This window comes from Anarrhichthys ocellatus, unplaced genomic scaffold, assembly GCF_004355925.1.
Source record: "Anarrhichthys ocellatus isolate YVR2014 unplaced genomic scaffold, GSC_Weel_1.0 scaffold21, whole genome shotgun sequence".
NCBI lineage: Eukaryota > Metazoa > Chordata > Actinopteri > Perciformes > Anarhichadidae > Anarrhichthys > Anarrhichthys ocellatus.
This window is the reverse complement of record NW_022280051.1, coordinates 4,431,310-4,452,191: the sequence shown is the minus strand read 5'-3', so window position 1 is coordinate 4,452,191 and position 20,882 is coordinate 4,431,310. Positions and strand designations below refer to the sequence as shown.

The window sequence follows — 20,882 nt, the reverse complement described above, 5'->3', positions numbered from 1 at the left end:
ACGCTGCACGAGCGACCAAAATTCTCTCTTCATGTTTTACCATCAAACGGATGCAAGATGAGAAAGAGGGAACCATCCATCGTCTTAAAAGCATTTCCCAGACTGGGCCTCGTATCGCCCGATGGAGTGCTCATGTACCCTTAATTATTTGCTTTAGCTTAAGTGTTAGCATTGTTTGATGTATGCAACAGGGTGCCAGCCTAGCACATAGACCAACAACAAGATGTTTTAGAGATGGGGCCTCTTTAAAGTTTGGTTGCATTTCATCCCACTTGTAAATGCCAATATTTGTAATGACTATAAAATAAAACATTGGTCTGCCTTTTTGGAAAAAGCTAACAAGAAATGTTCTCTTTCTACTGTTCTATTTCATGCAGTTCAGCACTCTGAAAAGTCTCTCTTGTGTAGTTGGGTAATTGTTCCATTTTGAATGCAGACAACACTTAAGAAATTATTCAAATGATTGTATTGACAGCATGTTGACAGCTACTGACAATAGGCTGCATCAGACAAAAGCAGCACAAGAAAAAGAGTTAAACTGATTGTATTGCCAATGCAGCAACAATACTGCACACACTCCCTGTGTGTGGAGGGGTATGTGTGCTATAATTGTGGCCAATTTCAAAGCTTACCACAAACTCTGCATATTGTAGACCCTTCTGTCTGCTTCTGTCTAAAATAGCTTTTTGTTTTATCCAAAATATAGATAATGTTTCAGGAAGTGCAGTTAGTGACAGTGTAGGCTCCATGATAACGTTAGCTCTGACCGCTTGACGGAGTAGTAGAATTCTGATCAAATATATAATTCTGCCATACCAGACAAAGAGAGAGAGTCCTGCTGTGACTCTTCATTTTTTATTTATTTAGTTAAAATACATATGAAACAGATACAATAAATCATATTCCAAATATTTACTTTAAAGTGTTACAAAAGTTATCACAAACTGTACACGTCATGACAGCAGTTGCACTTGTTCTTGCTCGATATAGAATCAACCAATATGCAAACAATTACAGATCAAAGCTCTAAGCTGCTAAACATGGAATAATAAGGTAGAGTTGGTGTCACTGGGTCTCCAGTTTGATTAATTGTTCACAACTATTACAGAACGTGTATAAATTTCACTCAATTACAAGTCTGAGCTGTTCAAATTATCACCAAACAATAGAAATATATTGTGATGTTTCTATCTCCATAAGTTCACGACAACTTCTTAAATTTCACGTTTGAATACAAACAGTGCCATTGACAAGTATGCTATTTACAAATGTTTTAAATTAGAATACTATAACATGTTAATTTCTGACGTTTTCCCTTGATAGGTGTGTTTTTAAAGAGGTGAAAGGCATGCTACAAGAAAAAATATTTATTTTTAATATTAAGGGGAAAAAAAGCATCATATCCATGTGCAAGTAAGATAACAGTACACAGCCTTGTTTTCTATTTGCTAGGTTGGCTGTTTATTAGTTTCTTATTACTCACATATGAGGAGGAGCTGAGTCAATGTTCCGAGTCAGATGCATTGAACATAATTTTATATGGCTTCGTGTAAAAAAACAAATGCATGTAACAGTTGCAAATGTTTTATGGATTATAATTCCCTGAATTTGTAACTGGTGAGGAAAAGTTGTGCAATAAATTTTGGGTTCAAAATTGCATACTTGCGTATTGATACTACATACTTGATCAATATGTACTCCATACTGCCCACTAAATTAACAATTAGCATACTGTTCACACTGTACAATACGTCTTCTCTGGGACACACGACTGTATCAATCAGGACGTTACCAGTCCGAGCTACCGTTGAATAAAAATTGCTCATCACATCAACTCCACTCAATTTAATATTTTTTCAGTATAAATGCAAATTATTTCATTTTTGGTGTTAAACATGTTTTCAACAGTACATTATATATGTGAGCTACCATGCTTCTTTTCCTCAACTGTACTTAAACGTCACTCGGCATCATTTTCTGATTATTTTTCCATCATATTTTGTATGAAAAGTAGATAAGTATGCGATTTCGAACACAGCCCACCTGTGTTACTCTATGTTATGTTTTGGTGCTGTTTGGCCAATTAAGCGTACAAGCTAAGCTCCACCCCCCCCCCTTCGTTACTGTTGCGCCGCCTGTCAAGCTTTCCTTTTTCACACGGCACATCATGCAGTTTACGATAACAATGGTGGCCGATTCAACAATCGAAATACATTGTCATTTTCGAAACAATAGGCCCTTTATTTCAGTCACAGGTCGACAAAAGCAGCCTTTTGTTTCTAGCTGGCGACCTTCAATTTTCTCGGCTGAAACGACATCTGTTGATTTAATCAGCTAGCTAACGGATTAGGCTAAAGTTAGCTTCATAATTTGACTTCTTAACTTTTTACCTTGTTTCAAACCGAGAACCTGATCTCTACATACCGTACATATAATCATGTTAAAAGGCCGAGGCTAAAGAAGCATGTCCCAGGCAAAAAGTCAGCATAGTTTTGTTCTTGTATTTCAGTGTAGAAGTAGTAGTCCTGGTCCTATTAAGTATGATAAGGAAAAATGTACGATGACATTCTACTATTTCATTCAAGTATAACCCCGTTTAGCTGCTTAGTTTACAGAGATAGATAGATTATGCTTCTACTTTTAACGTTAAAAGAGAGGACTAACCAAGGTGTTTGGTGAATGTAATGCCGTCTCAGGTAACAAACGTAAACTTCCACAGTCGGTGTGCTGATTGTGAACAGGCTTCTCTGTTTTTATTTTCTTACCTATAACCTCATTAAATGAAGCTGGATGTAAGGATGGGTTTCTACTCTGTTACACTAGTTAGCCAGGCATGCTAACGTTTGCAGCTTAAGTTAGAGCAGATAAACACAGTTTAATCCATTCTTTACATTGTTGGTCTTGTATTTTTTATTTTGGAGGGTAACAACCAAAGCTTGACAGGCTTGCTGTGCCTGGTTATGGTTATTAAGCTATAATTATCCAAATCATTGGCACATGCATTATTTAGAGGGACATTTGCAGTTCAAACAACGATTTAATTATATTTAATAAAGTTATAGGCGTAGTACAAATGAGTCAAATGAAACACATTTCTACTTGCTTGCTTTCAATTTCAATTTGCAGTTATATGCTGAAAATGATCTAGTGTGTTCAAAAATAAATATGAAATTGTCATACTTAAAGTTATTAAAGTATTTCAAACACATTTAGATGTTTTGTTTATCTCTCCGTATATGTTTGCTATTAAGCCTCTCCGGGGTCACATGGTAGAAAACAAAAGAAAGTGATGGATAAAGTCAACGGGATTGGCAAGAAGTTAGTCGAGTGTTGGTAAGTTCATCTGCTGTGCTGACACATTTTACTGCAATCAAAGTGAAAACAGGTAAAATGTCGCAATATACCGCAATAGATGTTATTGCAATAGTCGCATATCGCATAATGTTTGTATCATTACTTAAGTACCGTCATAATATTGTATCGTGTGGCCTCCCTTAGTAGCTAGCACCTAGTTGTAACAGCAAGGTTAGCTACCAATAATCCGCACCTTAAATATACTAACTTGACGTACTTGTTCTTCTTTGCTAGAATCGAGGACACTGATTACAAAACCGTTTGCACGGATTCACACTTTGTCTTTTTGTTTTGTTAACCATGTCACCACAGATGGACTTTAGTAGTTTGCTACATTTATCTGCTACACTTTCTTTAGGTCTGAGAGTCCTGTTGACGTTTCTAATACGTGCAGGGTGATTAACGGCTGGTTTTGTACAGCGGTGACATTTGTGACTGAAGAATTTCAAGAGAGATTTACCCAGCCCTTGTAGATGCTCGATTACCTGCATTCTTCAGCCAATCCCTGGATTGAGACTCACTGGATTTAATGAATGTTTGTCATCAAGTAAATGTTTTCTTGGCATTGAGCAGCGTAGCCCTTTAACTTCCTGCCATTTCAAAGGGAAGTGCTACCTCACTACAGAGCTCTAGGGTTAAGAGGAAAACAATGTTGCTCAAAATCTTAAAAAGGTTGATGCAGCTTGCCAGAGAATCCTAGGTGACTTGTTGCAGTGAGTCCTACCATTCATGTGGTCTGTGTAAATGTAAAGCCTTTTGGGGAATTTCAAAGCAGATGTATGAAGAAACATTCATCAAATCAAATGACAGTGAGGGCTGTGCATAACCAGCTCTGTAGAGAACTTTAAGGACTCGAGTTCAAATGAACAAACTATTTTAATACAACTTTCTTTTTTTTTTTTTTTTTTTTAGAAACATATATAAGAAACGCGTCAGAATGATTTTTCATACAACGTGCTCACAAGAGACTCACAGTCGACACAACTTGTCTGCAACTCTAAACAGACACCTGGTCTTTTACAGGGTTGGTTGTCACCACGCCACCAGCGATCATCAGGGCGTCTGCGGAGGTTTGGGTGAGGGACACGAACCTTGACTCTCAAAGCTTGCTGCTCTTCCAGGCCACTGCAAGGGAAAATATCACAAAGCACAACACATTATAGAGGCTTTGCTGCCCATTTAGTGGTGTCTAGCCAGGTTATTTCTACTAGTCCTCAGGATGTACTGTGATCATAGGCAAAAAAAAACTTGACTCAGCTGGGTCAGGTCACATTTAGCAGCAGAGCCAGATCGTGGCTTTGTCTCAGCCACAGCATGTGGTGAAAACACTTTTAAAGTGATTTGTAATATATTTCCTTTACTTTCGTGGCCTGCATTTTGCACATCATCCACATCGCTTATAAACTTACTTGAGGATTTATTTTGTGTGCGTGCAGGCTGGTGTTTGTGCATATGTCGTGATTCAATATGTGGTCTTAAATCTTCCCCTTGTAGACCTGGAAATTGGCTGTAAAAAAATGACCTCCCTTCAGGAGTGCAGGCTGTTTGGCTGTTGTGAAAGATTCCAGCATTTTGCACAGCGGTGAAAAAAAGACAAGACTTTATTGATCCACTAATGGGAGTATCACCTTCACAAACTCACGAAACTATCAGGAGATTGTTAAATACCTGTGAAAGCACTCTTGCAGCAAAATCCTCTTCTGTTTGCGTGCTTCTTAGGGTCTCACCAAAATATAGCATAACACACAGCTTCCAATTTAAACTTGCTGTTGAGCTTGTGAGCAGCTGTTAAAAGCTCTTCCACTGGTCTGGACATCCTCGCTGTCTCGTTTGCTGTACCTGAAGTGTCGTTGCAGGATTATTTCTAATGCTTTCTGCATGATTTAATTGTTATTTTTGTATGTTTAGTACACTGTTTAATCTTTAACAGAATACCCGAGAATAAAACAAGATTTATAAATATATAACAAACACTTGTTGACTGTATTCCCATATCCTCATGCAGTTATTACAGAACAATGACATGAGCTACAGAGGACACAGTTTTTGCTTATGATCACAGTTGTTTTTTTTACCAAAGCTTATGAAGTAGATTTACCACTGAAAACGGGAAATCACCTGTGTTTTCCTATTCGTCGGATGGGGAGAGGGTGGGGCAAAAGAGGAAGAAACATTGATAACATGTAAAATATGAAATACAATACAGGGGGTGGGGTTGGGGGGCACAGTTGGCTTTCCAGCAACTGTAAATCTGTCTTACTAGACATCCAAAGCACCTTCAGTGTTGTTTTGTTGGCAGTTTGCTTAGGCACTTGGTCCTGCTGCTGTTGGTCCAGAAAAAAGCTCCATTCAACAACGTCATATCTCTTTTTAGCTGCTACATGAGTTAAATACACATGAAACATGGAAGTAAGACAGTATTGGAGTTGGAAAGCACCTTTAACCAAGCTAGGCTAGCTGGATGCAGAGAGATTGAATTGATGTCGATCTTTTCACTGACTTTGTGTTACAGACAGTGAATACATTTCCAAAAATCGCAAAAAAATCCTTTCAAGCTCATTATTTATATATCTTTTTTTGTGATTTTCACAGAAAAATACCCTGATTTAGTAGATTGGACTAAAATCCTTTTTACCCAGATTTGCACGTCCCCATGTACCACTTGTACACTTGTTCCTCCTGCTGCAAGGAGGACTGTTCAGAATATAATTTCAGTATTAGTAAATCGGGAGAAAATCAGGGATAAAAGACTTGTCTGTACCTCTCCCAGAGCGTGCCAGTGAGTGATGGGCTTCCGCGGGTAAGCCAACATTTCGTTCCAGTGATCTCGTCCAAGACCCTCGGCATCTGGCCCGGTGCGACACACGCCGATCACCTCATTGTGTCCAACTCTGTAAGTAGTAAAACACACGTGAAGACACATTTTGGATGCACATCTTCGAGTAGAACAGGCACAAAAAAATCGATCATCGATGTCAGTGTTTGAGAGCTTTTGTTGATCAAAGTTGCATTCCAAAAAACCCCCAATTCTTCTTCTATCAAATGATCCTGTACCGTATAAAAGGTATCTGGTGACTGCTGGACTCACCGATCATAATCCATCACCATGATGGACAGACTGACTTGTTCCACGTTCTCCGGGGGAATGTCGAAGATGATGGCCTCGTTGTACACCGGGTTGAGCGTGCTCTTCTTGGTGGTTGTTTTTCGCTTCTTTAACCTCCGTCCATCACATATCAGGTACACCTTCACGTAAGGGTCTGGGAGACATGTTTACTGTCACATGATGATTTCAATCAATGCAAAGGGAATTAAGGGACATTTTTCTGAATGTTCTATGCACATGTCATTTCACACTCGGGTGTTCAGAAGCTCCACAAAATACAAACCGTTTCCTTTTTCACAGTTTAAAGTACCGCTGACAGGCGTATTCTGACAGATTGTAATATTATATAATTGCAATGATTTGTCCTCTCTGGACCCATTACTTCTCTTCTCCATTTCCACTCTTCGGTGGCCAGCTGCTGTCACGTTTCAGCTAAGTTCCATTCATGGCTCAGTATGTGTTTTTGATGTGAGCCACATCTTATTCGCTGTCAGGTTACCTGAAGAGCCTGTGATGTCCATGGCTTTGAGGTTTCTGCATTTGATGACCGTTAGGGTCATTCTTCCTGCTGTGGGGAGGTAGCACAGCGAGTACATGATCTCTCCCAGGTCAATACTCTCCTAGAGGACAAAGAAAAAGACAAATCAAAATGCCAACGTTAAGGAGTAAACAGGTCGGTAAATAAAGGAGGCTGTATGTTGTCAGCTGGTACCTATCACTATTACATTAAGTCATTCTTAATCGTCACTATTTATCTCATCTCCCGGTTGTTAAACACTAGCTTCTTAATAGTTGTAATTAATGATTTGGTTTTTAGCCACACTAGCAGCAGTCTCTAGTGATGGCAGCGTCAGGTGGTTTACTACTTTGGTCCAAACAGAAATATCTCAACTATAGAAATTTTGCACCGACATTCATGACCGCGAGGGGATGAATCCTACTTTGTTCGTTGTCCCCTGAACTAGCTCCACTATGAGCTTTCATGATCTCCTGACTTTCCATCCAGCGGCATTACCAGGTCAACATTTTAATTTGTCCAAAACTTTGCTTTATGATCAAATACCTGCAAAAACTATAGACTGCATATAAGAAGTGGACGTAGTCACCGTGATGCAACCCACTGATTTGTGTACAACAGTTGTGAAGCTTCGAGTTAGGCATTTTGGCCGTTGCCCTCTTGGTTTTTTTCGCCGTCGCCATCTTGGCTTTTTGCGAACGGAAGTGACACGAGAGGATGGAGCTAAGTACGGCCGAACGAACTGAAAATACAGGGTGTAAAGGCCTGTGATCACATAGCGCCTTTTTCTGAGCGCCATCATCTTTCTTTCAATTGTTCCCAGTGAGGAGATGTGCCCGCCTCGAGAAAAAGTGCTGCACCCAGCATCATTTTCCTGAGCACTCCGCCTTTTCTTTTATGCGGCTGCTCCATGCGATTCAAGATGAAAATCTCTTAACTTTTCAGTAGAGCGCCGGTGACGTCGCTGTAGAAAATGGAGGAGAAGCTTGTTTTGGTGTCTATCTTCTGCTGAGCTTTATGTCAAACAGACACTATCATAACAAAGACCAAAAGGTTGTGGGAGCAGATTGGCCGGGTGGACACTAAATGTTACTACTCAATGTACTTTTATCACCGAACACATTGTCTTCGAAGGATGGTCCTCCTTGCTCTAACGTTACGGCTGTCATATATAAATAGTAGCTAATAGATAATACGAAGCAAAGGGGCAAAGGCCCTAAAGCATACTCTGCTTTATCGTCTGCTTTAATCTAAGTGGGAGCACTATACTACTGAAATAACTTCTAGAGAAACTGAAACCCTTACAGTCACTTAGCAGACCCTTTTATCCAAAGCGACTTACAATTCAGATTCTATCACATTTCTACACCGTAGGCACAACTACGGGAGCAATTTCGGGTTAAGTGTCTTGCTCAAGGACACATCGACATGTGACTAGCAGAGCCGGAGCCGGGGATTGAACCGCCAATCTTCTGATTGAAAGACGGCCCTGCTATATATCCACTTAGCCACAGTCGCCCCATTTAAAAGAAGAGCTGCATCGGCTAATTGTCTTAGCAGTTAGGTTTGTTGGCAGTAGAGCGTTCATATTATGGACGTCGGTGGCACATCAAATTATAAATGGCGACTTTAAATATCAATCAAGTGTATCACAAGTCAGCAGTGGAATTACTCAGCTACATGTGCCATAAAAGCTGTCTCTCACACACATACACACTTTAAGAATAATACGTACATCCAACCCCTAAATCTCAGGTATAAATCCACTAAGTAACTGACGCTGCCCTCAGGTCTATCGACACAGGAGGAAGTTTTCAGGTTCATCTATGGCCTGCAGTTGTGAGTTAAATGTAATCTTAATTTTTGACTGCACACGCAGGGCCAAGGAATGGCTGAATGAATCCCCCTAAATGTTACACACTGTTCCTTTTGAGAAACAGCCTCGTCAAAAAACCCAAAAAACAATATTTCTCATTGAAACGCAGTTAAACTTAGTTGAGAACACAGAGAATCATCTGCAGTCAGTCTGTCTGCAAAAGTGAATATAAAGTTCTTTTGTTGCTGTTAATATAGTCGACAGAAGCTATTGTGAACCTCACAACAATGGCTCAGTGTTGCTCACAATGAAAACATTGAATGAAGCAGAGGCTCTTGAGTAAACTGTGATAATGTAGGAGTGAAATGCATTCTGGCTGAATACCCACTTCATACCGTATGAGGGCAAACTCTCTACCGTGCGCAATACCCTGTTTGTGTAAATACCTAAACGCTTGAGAGTATATTGCTGCGGTTCATATAACTTGTGATCGCATCCTTTACTTCTGATGCTATATTTATATCTGAGGAACACCCAGCAGTTTCTGGAAAATGTGTGTGGGTGTTTGGCTGACGAAATGCATTTCCCAAAGACTTTTAATTATGCAGTGTGTTCCACCTGCCATGTTCCTGGAACGTTGTTGATGATGAATTCTGGTTATTAGAAGTGATTCAGTGCAATACTTCATGTTTGGACCTTTCCTAAAAATAGTATAAGTTCCCGGTTGACTCAGTGATGGCAAAGATGGGCAACATTTCTTACGTAGCAACAATGTTCACACATGTGAGGGTTTGGCAGTGTGTAAGTGTGAACGCCAACTCACTGTAGTCGCTGCATGAATATCCTTCCACACCACGGCCTCCCTGGAAAGATCAGAGAGTTCAAAGAGGTTGTCCACCACCACCTCGCCGATCATATCGTGGCTGGTGAAGCGGTCGAAGTCGTAGACGCTGAAGTGCAGCTTGCGGTTGCAGATCTCATCGTACACCACGGGGAAGCAGAAGGTCTCGTCAAACATGGGGTTCAGATTCTTGCGGTGGACTCGCGTCTGGTACTTCTTCTTCCTCTCCGGCAGCAGGTAGATCTTCACGTACGGGTCGGAGGTGCCCGAGAAGTCTTTGGCAGGCAGGTCCAAGGCCTTGAGGATTGTCACCACCAAAGCTTGCTCCTCGTAGTCGTAACACAGCGAGAAGCTGAGCTTTCCGCAAGTCTCCACGGGCTCTTTGGCTCCATCCTCCGAGTCCACAGATTTCTGCTTGTAAAGTTCGGGTTTTATTCTTCCAATGCTCACCGTAGAAGACTGGCGGAGAGGCACCGTGTCCATGCTGAAGTCAAAGCTGGTGACATTCATCTGACGAGGCAGGTGGCGCCGGAATGAATTGTGCCTGTTGGAAAGGTTAAAGGGCATCTGGTAAATGTCTCAAGTGTCTCATGTGTGTTACGCATGAGTGGGTTTGTTATGATGAGAGCTAACGGTTTGTCAGGAGAGAGCTACTATCTGATAAGCTTCATGCATAATAATGAGGTGCTCATGGAACAAGCATTGAGACATTACCGTCTGGTAGAATAGCTCAAAAAATGGTTTTGGTTGGTCTTTAGTCTTCAGGAAAGAAGCACGAAAATCTGTCCAAGACGACACTTACTTTGAGGCATAACTTTCAAAATGCTGGATGCACATTAGCAAGTAGTAGCTTAAAATGCTCTGTGAATCAGCCAATCATATGCCATGCACATATTGTCCCTTTGAGCTTGGTAAAGTGGCTTAATTTACCTAAAATCAGGACCTCACAACCTTAATTTTACACTTTGACATATTACAAAGTACATTCAACATCCTTTCTCTTTCTTTGTCAACACATCTGTAGCATTCAGACAAATTACCTGAATGCTGTAAATTACTGCGAAGTTGAAAACGAATAAAATAAAACGACGGCTGTGTTTGACTCGCCAATCTTGTCACCTAGCAACTGGCCCTCCTCCTTTCTGACGGTGAGACGATCGCAGCGATCTGACAGCCGTGGCACAAACGATACGGCACCGGAAGCACAGCTGAAGATTTAATACTCTGCACTTGAGTACTGTAAACAATATAGAAGGCTGCATGCTGTCTAAGAGCCAGAACAAACCTGAAGGTAAAGGGGAAATAAATACTTGAAGTGCAACCTAAACACAATAAATACTAACTGGACAGAGAATACTTGGAGTTATTTGCCTTTTGCGGTTATCCTCTTTAAACACAACATCCTTTCAATCCACTAGGGGTTACACCAAATCCTCTACTAACACCAGAGATAAAACCCTTGTTTTTTTACTCTCTGTCAGAGTTATAAATATCATGAACATAAACAAAGAAGTTCATGAAATAATAGGGAAAGAATCTCCATCCTGACAATCACGCCCCCACCCCCCCCCCACTGTGTATTTTCAGGCTGTCCAAGATTTAGAGCTGAAACGATGAGGTGATCAAAAAATGTTAAAAGTGTTTTGATAGTCGGTTGTAGTTCGAATAAAGTGACAAATACTTGCTGGTTCCAGCTTCTCAAATGTAAAGATATACATTCGTCTATAGTAATGAAAATAATCCTTAATTTTAGCCCAATGATTGTCCTGTCTGTAAATCAAACTGTGAGCTAATAAATGTAAAAAGAATTAGTCATTGTAGTTTTGTTAAGCAACAGGGCTTCAGGCCATTCCTCTTAAAGGGACAGTGTGTAGGATTTAGTACCACCTAGTGGTGTGGTTGCAAATTGCAACCAACCGAATACCCCTCCTTTCACTCCTACCTTTCCAAAACTGTGTTAACGTAAACAGCAGAATGCACAACCGCCATAACGCCCTTTGCCTCACTCAGACGCCATCCTTGCCGTAATCACACGACTTTAGGAGCAAAGGAAGTCAGATGGCGACTGGCAGTATCGTGGTATTTCCCTCCGCAGCTCAGGTTCCCACAGTTTCAACTACGGTGACATTCAGGTAACGTAAAAAACGTGGAAGGCTCTCTGTAGAGACGGTGTTTGATTTGTCCATTCTGGGCTACTGTAGAAACATGGCGGTGCAACATGGTGGACTCTGAGCAGTGGAATGGATATGAAGAGCTCATTCTAAGCTATCGAAAACACGAGTCATAGTTTCAGGTAATTATACACTAATAAAAACATAGTTCTGAATATTATTTTCCATTTCTGCAAATAAATCAAACTAAATCATACACACTGGCCTTTTAAGCTAACAAAACAGTATTTGGGCTGGAGCTCAGAGGATGAAGGCGTTGTTGACATTCAAAAAGGAAACAATCAGTTATAATAAGGTATTACCGCCAAAGGAGTAGGCAGGAGGATTAAGACGGTAGGCGTTGTAATCTTTAACCTGGCCTTTCTGCATCCGCTGTGGGTGTATAATTCATGAAGACCGTGGTCTCAATGTAACTGAATTAACAATCCTAACAAACCGAAGCAACTGTCAATAACAGCTTCCTCTGACAAACTGAGCGCGGCTGACTGGTGCGCCTCACCAGAAACCAACCTTCCACCATGACAGCTCCCCCCCACCCCCCACAGCCGTGCTAATTATGGACGTTCTCGTTTAAACACAGTGCCGGAAAACAAAGAGGAGCGAGAGCTGGTTGTTTTAATTACTATGGTTGCTTCCCGCCGTTAAAACATCAGCTCCACTCGCATGTAAAAAAGGAGATTACAGGGTTCGAACTGAAGCGAGGAGAATTTACTGGCTGGCTGATGAGGAGGAGATTTATTTTTTCTTTCTTCTTGTCAGACAGTGCGAGAGAAACACAATTCAACATGTGCCAGCGTTTCAAGGTCACAGGATACAGCCCATGCTGTACTACATGACATGTGCCAAACCACCTCAAGGAACGTGGCTGCACTGCCACGAACTGTCAAGACATTTTTTTTGCATTGTGCTGGGGGACAAACAAGCCATTGTGTGTTCAAAAATGCTACCATTCTACCGTAGCAGGGTGTCCTTATCATGTTCCCGATGCAGGCAGACAGGGAGGGGTTGTGACTGCAGTGGTTCATGTAAGGTACCTGGAGGAGGAGGTTGGCTCTGTGGTCTGCCTCTGGATCTTAGCCTGCTGGCAGAGCTTCTCCCTCAGGGCTGTCTGCACCTCGGCGGGGATGTCCGGAGACGTCTGGCTGATCTTCATGGCCGCCTCCAGGAGCTTGACAGTGCTCCGTCCATTCGCCTTCACTTCCAGCGGGTACTTCTTCTCCAACTCTGGCGCTTTGCACTCGGTGACCGGCGGGGAGCCGGGCGGAGGCGCCACGGGGAAACCAACGTGGAGGCCATTTTCGGCGTGGGCCGACAGAGCCTTGCTCCTCCAAATGGGCCAGCACAGCTTCCAAAAGACAAAGAGAGAGACTACCAACAGGGCGAGGCCACAGAAACCCACGACCACAGCAAGGAGACTAATAGAGATGTCTACATGTAACCATGAAGAGACCCATAGAGGAAGACAGAGACACGTCAGAAGGAAAGGACAAGCAAGCAAGGGAGACAAAATATGACGGACAAACATGCAAGGGAGAAAGAGAGAAAAAAAGGACAAAGCCAGCTGTAAGAAAGAGGGGGCAGCATATGCACGTGTTTGATAAAGCAGGACAATATAACGTCATAAAAAAACCTTATTTCAGGAGCCACAGCATCAGGAAAATCACATGATCAGGGACATAAGTGGAAAAAATATCTCCCATCTGCTCCTGACATTTCCTTTTCTTGTTGATATTTAAAGTTTATGCTGACTGTGCATCATATGCAATGAAGTTTAATGCAGCTTACTGCAGCTTTTCAAAACGTGAGACTCAAACTGACACTCGGTAAAATAGCCAGATTGCAAAGCCTATCGGATGTCTGTCTGTTTTCCACCTGTTGCTATTTCACCAGTCTGGACTGAGCTGCAGCAAGATGCGTAACAGGTGGAGAAACGCTTTCATTGCAGTTCAATGCCATACAACACATGCAGCTAAGTGATGTAATAAAGTTTTCACAAGTGAGAGCTGTGTTTTTTTTTGTTTTTTTTTCAAACGCTGCAACAAGTCAATCTCTCTCTACGACCGGAACGAACTAAAGTGACTAATTAGGGGAAGTAGGAGAAGAAAATAATGACTTTATTGCATTTACCTGCGTGTCCTTTACCTGGTATGCTGCTCTCCAGGGGAAATATATCCGAACATTTCTCCTGGTCTACGTGTCCCGCGAGACAAAGTTCCGTAATGATTTGGAGAGCCCTTTGGCACAAGGTGATGCCGTCCTCCGTCCGGACACTCATGTCTCTCCTGTTAAGCCATTGCACGCCGGGGGAGCCGGGAGGGCGGTGGTTCATTTGGGCTTTTTTAAATTTTTTTATGCGCAGCAGAGTGCAGCCTGTCCGTGGGAGAGAGCAGGGAGGCGCGCTGCGTCCTGATCCATATCCAGCGCGCAACGAGAAGCAACTGTCCAAACGCGCTCCCTGCGTTAGATGAACACGCGGCGGGAGTCCAACCCTTGGCTGCGTCCAATAGCGATGCGCATCAACGTGTGAGTGAGTCCTGTTGGTTGGCGGCAGTAACGGCACTACTTTTTCTAGTAACGACTAGAGTTCTCCGTGTTAGTGTCTCCGCCTTTCGTCCGCCAAATGCTGGTGTATAGACTCCAGTCCTCCCAACCCCCAACTGGTCTCTGTCCCGTGTGACCCTGGACAGTGTACACGAGATGATACATAAGGGATAACAGATGGATGGGGCTTCGAAGAATACGTTTTTATTTTAAAAAACCATGAAGACATTATGTTCCCGTACTTTTCTTATTCCCTCCTGTGACTCACATTGTGTTCCATCGACCATCAATCCCTAATTACACTAATTGATCAGATGTCAAAGAGCCACGTCATTACAGCTTAATGATTATTTATGATGTGGTTTCAACAGTTGTCATAAAAAAACAGTAATACACATTGTGCATTGCTTTAGAAGTATCTAAACTACGTTTAAAGCATATATAAAGTGTATATAAGTCTATGACTATACGTCAATTAGCATAGATTTTTGCATATATTCAGACTAATTTAAAATCTTAAATATTGTAGTGAGTATAACATGGCTTTTGAATTCAAACGTCTTTAATTTCTCCCTTTCTTAATTAAAATGATTTATATCTGGGAAGACAGGACAGTTGCAACATCTCAACTCATCTTCAACTCAAACATGTAAATTATTTTTAAAAGGGATCAAGTTGCAAAGCTGTTATTACATGTCAGCTGTGACATTTCTAAATTACAGATTATTCTGTCTCAAAATGACAATTTACGAATAAAGTATCCCTATAAACAATAATTAAATGTTTTTAAACCAATTATTACCCGTTTGGCACATTTGAAGCTTACACCATGAGTCATCTTTCACAGCTTAATAGCTAATATTATTTTTTATCGCACATAACCGCAGAGACATGTGATCAATGCTTATAACATATCACTGTCATCGCTGATTCCGCTGATATCAGTTTAAACTATAAAAGTCATTGAAGGATTAGCTCTTGTTTTGAATTACACTAACGTTATGAAAATAAGGTATGTTATGACTTCAAATACATAATAAATGGGCTAATTATTACTGTTGCATGTTATTATTTCAGGATGCTTTTATAATATCTTTCCAGAGAGAGGAGTGACATGTTTGTCTTCCCAAAAGAACAAAATCAACACCAACAGAGACTTTGATGTCCATGTGTACATGGAAAACGACATTTACTTTATTCTCAACCACAGAACATACGAATTAAAACATCTGCTGCATAAAGCAGGCGAGGAAGACAGAAATTCAAAAAGTTCAAGGATCTTTCGTCACTGTCACTACAAAGGTGACATTGTTGTCTCCACTGCAGGAGATCAACCCTTATCCTATTTTCCTTGGGTGCTTCTATTATTTACCTTGCTCTCAATGCCAATGGGGGGCACGAAACTGTAGCCAAGGGAAACTGGAAATTGCGTTGAAAATGACAAAATAACAGCCGCATTGAAAGAGTGACAAAGATTGCCATTCTTACTAACCCGTCCTGAAGGAAGTGACCCAGAAACAGGAAAGAAAAACCCTCTTCACAACCCAACCACAGCCATGTGATCATCTGTGTTTCCACTAATGACCTCATATCTTTGCAATAAATTGTTATTCATGTCCTCATATTTGAGCAGCTCGTGATTTTGCATTTTTAAAGCTAATGTAAAACGAAACATTGGATACTTCAACCTCATAAATGCACAAAAATGGAAATCCCATGCAGTATTTCCATGCATATTATAAAGTGATATACATATTTATGTTGAACATTTTAAATAAATTCAAACATACTTGGATTAAGAGAGTCTTTCTGCAGCTCTACATTCACCTCATGTGAACTCATTTTTCATGACCAAATACATTACATGTCTGTCTTTTTTTAAATATTCTTACAATACATGTATGGAATCTTGGACATTACAAGATGAATGAATAAAAATTTATTTAATAAAGAAAATGTCACAATTTTGTCCAAGTTGCTGTCATCAAATTGCTTGTTTTGTACGACCAACGGTCCAAAACCTACATTATAAAATAGAGAAAAGCTAGAAGTATTGATTGGTTGGCATTTTGAAAATTTTGAAAATTGACCAATAATAGTTTTAGCTTGAATTTTTTTCCCATTATTCTAACAATACATCAGTTGTGTTTTGGCTGCTTGCTCGGCTGCAGACTCTTGTTTCTGTCGCCGTTTGTTTCTGATTAGATTATCATCCCAATGTTCAAAATGGTTCCCACTCTCCCAATAAAATGACGTTTCCCATTTTCTGAGCACCGTTCCCAAATCACGAAGCCAAAACCAGAAGGCTGTTTGGCAGACCTACAGATTTGGGAATTAACCGAACACAGAGGGGCAAAACTAATTAACTGATGTACTGAATTGGAGTTGGCTAAGCAGCAGATTTGATTCAATACCATGCAACTGATATGAGCCACATGAGCATACAGCCAGCAATTTGGCGGTCTGGGCTGTGTGGACGGTAATGTCATCATTTAATAGGACGGTGCTCTTTAGGACGCAGAAGGACAATTAAAACAATGGAAGCCACTTGTGGCATTTTGCAGTCATGGATAACTTAAATATCCAAAACAGACTCCACGCAAAACTTTACTTCAAACTTTTCTCAAGCACTTTTGTGCATCTCTTGCCCCCCCCCCCAGAGTGTTTGATTTCCCTTGGCGGTTTATTCCCAACCTCGAATCCTTAATCCTTAGTTAATGTCCTCCATTTAATGTCCAGAGTAGCATTGTGAAGAGGAATAACCAGCATGTGTGCTGTTGGTGGAGCCCACTGGGTGCAAAATCAACTCCACTTTAAAATGCATTTTGTCGAGTTGCGTATATATTGTTAAAGGTTACTAATTTGAAGGCTGAAAGGAGGGAGTGCCGATGATGAGGGGTTAGTGTGTGATTATGTTAATGCAAACTTGTAAACACAAAAGCAATCACTGCCCACTCTGTATTGCCCCGTTGCTTTTTTCTCCCAAACAAAAAGAAAGAAGCAGAAAATGTAAAACACCAACTGTGCCTCTTAGCAATGCCAATTGTTGAATGTGAATTATCCCGTCTGGAATGATTTTAATCACGTCTGCATTGTAGTGTTCTCAAATCCAGATGGGTAAAGATAAATTATGGTAAAATGTTCTTATTTATTCTGTGCTAAGAGCAACAAGTCCTCATACATTAAGGACGTAAATATCATGAGTGTGGTCTGATCAGCATTGTTTATGGTGAATGTCTCTTTGAGTTAAGACAACTGAAACTGCCTCCTGAAGTCTAGGGAAATGTTGTGATCATTTTAAAAGTGACTGACAGCAGCAGATGGACTGTTTCTTGAATAATCGATTGAACTCAATCGTTCCTTAACCTTAACTATGTACTTATTTCCACCCAAACCGTAATATTTCCCTAACAAAGTCGTTTTTTTGGGTCCAAACCAGCTTCAGTTTAGAAAACACTTTTGTAACGGTAAACTGGTTGAGAATAGTTTCAGACGGGGAAATAGAAATCAGGAAACCCCCAATAACAAATTACATATTTTGTCGTTTTGATTTGGAGGATTTGTTGCTGACACCACATGTTGATGCTAACACCACATGTTGATGCTAACACCACCTGAGACTCAAAGTTTTCTGCAGACAACTTCCAGAGAAAGTGTCTCTGGGAGTCGTGGCAGATAATTGTATTGTTAATTATCCTGCTGTAATCAAATATGTTTATGAGAGTTTATTTTAGGCTAATCAGTCGATTGATTGAAAGTAACACCGGCACTCTTCACGTCTCACTAAATCATTTTCTCTGAATCTGAAATCATTTCCTTTGAATCCTTTCTCCTCCCAGAGGCAGATGACTGATGAGATTAACTTAATTGGACAATTTGTTCGATAATTGGTCCCTGGGAGACTAAATGATCTACAGATGTTCACAGAGATAACATCAATCAAGCACCAGTGAGTTTTTAATTGTATTATTTAGTATTGGTATTGATCTTTATTATCAGTGAGTATATGTGTCATTACTTTTCTATATATAAAAATTGAAATTGAATTCCGATATACACAATTCTCTAATTTGGCACCTACAAAGAGTACGTTTTGGCAAATTACTTTCCGCACATTGTCGATGCTTTCAATCAGGCCAAACTTCAAAATCCATCCCAGGACTGAACACACTAGAGGATAACTCACACTGTGACGCTGCCAGTAGAGACACGTCTATTTTGTGAGTAAAACTGTAGAAGAAAAGGTTATATCTCTATTTCTAAACTTTGGTTGCGTTTCTGTCTGTTGGGTTGCGCGAGGACAGTCTGAGAATGTCAAATGTCATGGTAAATGTCAGGGGAGTTGGCCACCAAGATGGCAGTGTGAACGTGTCGGTGGGTACTGGATGTTCCGAGTCTTCTACTTGCACGAGAGGTAAATAGTAAACAATGGAGAGTCTCCAAGTTACATCAAGCTGAGCAAATATGAGAGGAAATATTGTTTGGCTTTAAAACGTACCTGTTCGGGACATGCGGATTGATTGGTCTTGTCGCTGTTTGCTTGAGAACCGCTTATCCAATCACCCACAATGCACTTCCTCAGGTCCTCAGCAAAAACGCCCGCCAAGTGTGTAGTGGATGTCGAGAAAAATACAAATATATCTGTCCCGTAGATCCCCGGTTTCTCAGGTCTGTCTTTCTTTATCTGTTCTTGCTGTACAGCAGATACACATGTTAAATAAAAGATTATGGAAGAAATTCAGCTAATTGGCGACCTTAATAAAATCGAACCCGCCTGTGCTGACCCAAGTCTTTGGGAATGACTCCACCACACACTATGTACATAATGCACTACTAATAAACATGTCCCGTATTTCCTCAGTAATACACCCGCCAAGCGTGAAGTCGATCAGGATATCTGTTGTTGAGAATAACGAAGGACAGACATACAAAGAATCCTTCTGAATCAGTTCGATAACATCAGCAGATGTTTTTGTTGTTTTTTTGGCGTTAGCAGACGAACTAACATCACATTAAACAAAAGCTGTCATCTTTAGTGTCACGATGTTGTGATATTCCAGTGAACGCAGGCAGCCGAGGAGCCTCACGGCGACGGACATGTTTTTAAGAACACAGTCTGTTACATCGGCTGACATTAAGGCAGCCTGCCAGTGAAAAGTGATTTTATCATTAACATTCATGAGCGGGAACATGGGTGGCTTCCAGCACGCTGCGCCGCTGCCGAAAACAAAACAGCAGCCAGCACAACACCGAAATAGCAGCTGCAATTGATTCATTTTGGAGACAGCGTGGGCGTAATCAGAAATCTGAATGCATCAGCACAACTTGGCGAAGAGAGACGGCCCTTCTGTGAACGTCGAGCACCGTGATTGAAAGCACAAAAACATGTACAGTGTTTTTACAAGGTCTACCAGTTGTGTTGCTTCAGTGTGATGTTTGTTGTCAGTGTTTCTTGACTTGCCTCCCTGTGTCGAGCACAAAGACGCGACGTGTGAAGCTGGATTAATTTGTTCCTTTACAGCTCAATGACACCCTAGCTCGCCCTCATAGGACGCGCCACAAAAAAGACTCTTGTTGAATCATTCTCACAACACTTGAAGTATCTGAAGTTGGGATCTGTTGTCAGCGGGTGCCTTTTGGCAGATTTCACAGCAACATGACATGGGATTATTTTCCACGCTCGATACCTTTTTTTTAAAATGAGAAGCCACTGAGCTGTTTAACTAACGAGACACGGGAGGAGTGGAGTGCTTAGTCTCAAGCAGGAGTGGAAGTATGACAATGAAACGGCTTTTACACAAGTAGAAAACAACACGTTGTAATGCAGTGGACTAAACCAAAGTTGAAATCGGCAAAACACTCAGTAAAGCTATACGTGAAGCTGCAGATTGGTGTCACAGGTTCATCTTGATCAGCGACCCCGTTCACATTGTTTTCACAATGGAAATATTGATTATAGCTGCTGTAACCAAAGAAACGAGGTCAAGTGTAGCAAGGAATATGTGTCCCACTTCTACATGATCATTTATTGTCATGGACAGTGGTGGAATGTAACTAAGTACGTACTTTACTTGAGTATCTCCAATCTATGCTACTTTATACTTCTGCTCCGCTACACCTCAGAAGGAAATATTGTACTTTTAATAATAATGTACTTTTACTTGAGTAACATTTTGAAGTCAGGAGGACATAAAGGATCTGAGTACTTCCTCCACCACTGGTCATGGTCCGTTGTACTAAAACATATATGATGGTAAAGGGAATATTTATGGTTTCAGCTGTAAGTGAATCGACAAAACAACATCACTGAATACGTTGCAAAAGAGAATTAAATGCATTTAATAGTTGAAGAAAAAAGTCAGATTTACGTTTAACCTGCTAAAAAGACATCTTTAGTTCCACCGCTCATGAAGCAGGTTTGATTTAATCACTTGTTACCTAAAAGCTCTTTGGTTTAATTAGGCCATTTAAACGTTAACTGCCAGGTCAGCACCTGGTTGATAGTGCAGCTCCCGCTGCACCATCAACCTGTGGCT

At 40.9% G+C, this 20,882-nt stretch overlaps 1 protein-coding gene across 3 annotated transcripts; it reads right to left on the bottom strand.

The window, feature by feature from the left end:
* Positions 1-670: 670 nt before the first annotated feature.
* Positions 671-14,311, bottom strand: syt10 (synaptotagmin X). 3 transcript variants are annotated; one of them, XM_031859243.1, is made up of 8 exons: positions 13,933-14,311; positions 12,840-13,233; positions 9,617-10,178; positions 6,960-7,080; positions 6,443-6,614; positions 6,116-6,245; positions 5,473-5,482; positions 671-4,479 (listed from the first exon to the last, which is right to left on the bottom strand). In XM_031859243.1, exons 1-8 carry the CDS (start codon positions 14,132-14,134, stop codon positions 4,454-4,456), a joined length of 1,617 nt encoding a protein of 538 aa, XP_031715103.1. In that variant the 5' UTR covers positions 14,135-14,311; the 3' UTR covers positions 671-4,453. The 3 variants fall into 3 exon arrangements, with proteins under 3 accessions (XP_031715103.1, XP_031715100.1, XP_031715102.1); XM_031859240.1 differs by lacking the exon at positions 5,473-5,482; XM_031859242.1 differs by lacking the exon at positions 5,473-5,482 and having other exon boundaries at positions 13,948-14,311.
* Positions 14,312-20,882: the final 6,571 nt, after the last annotated feature.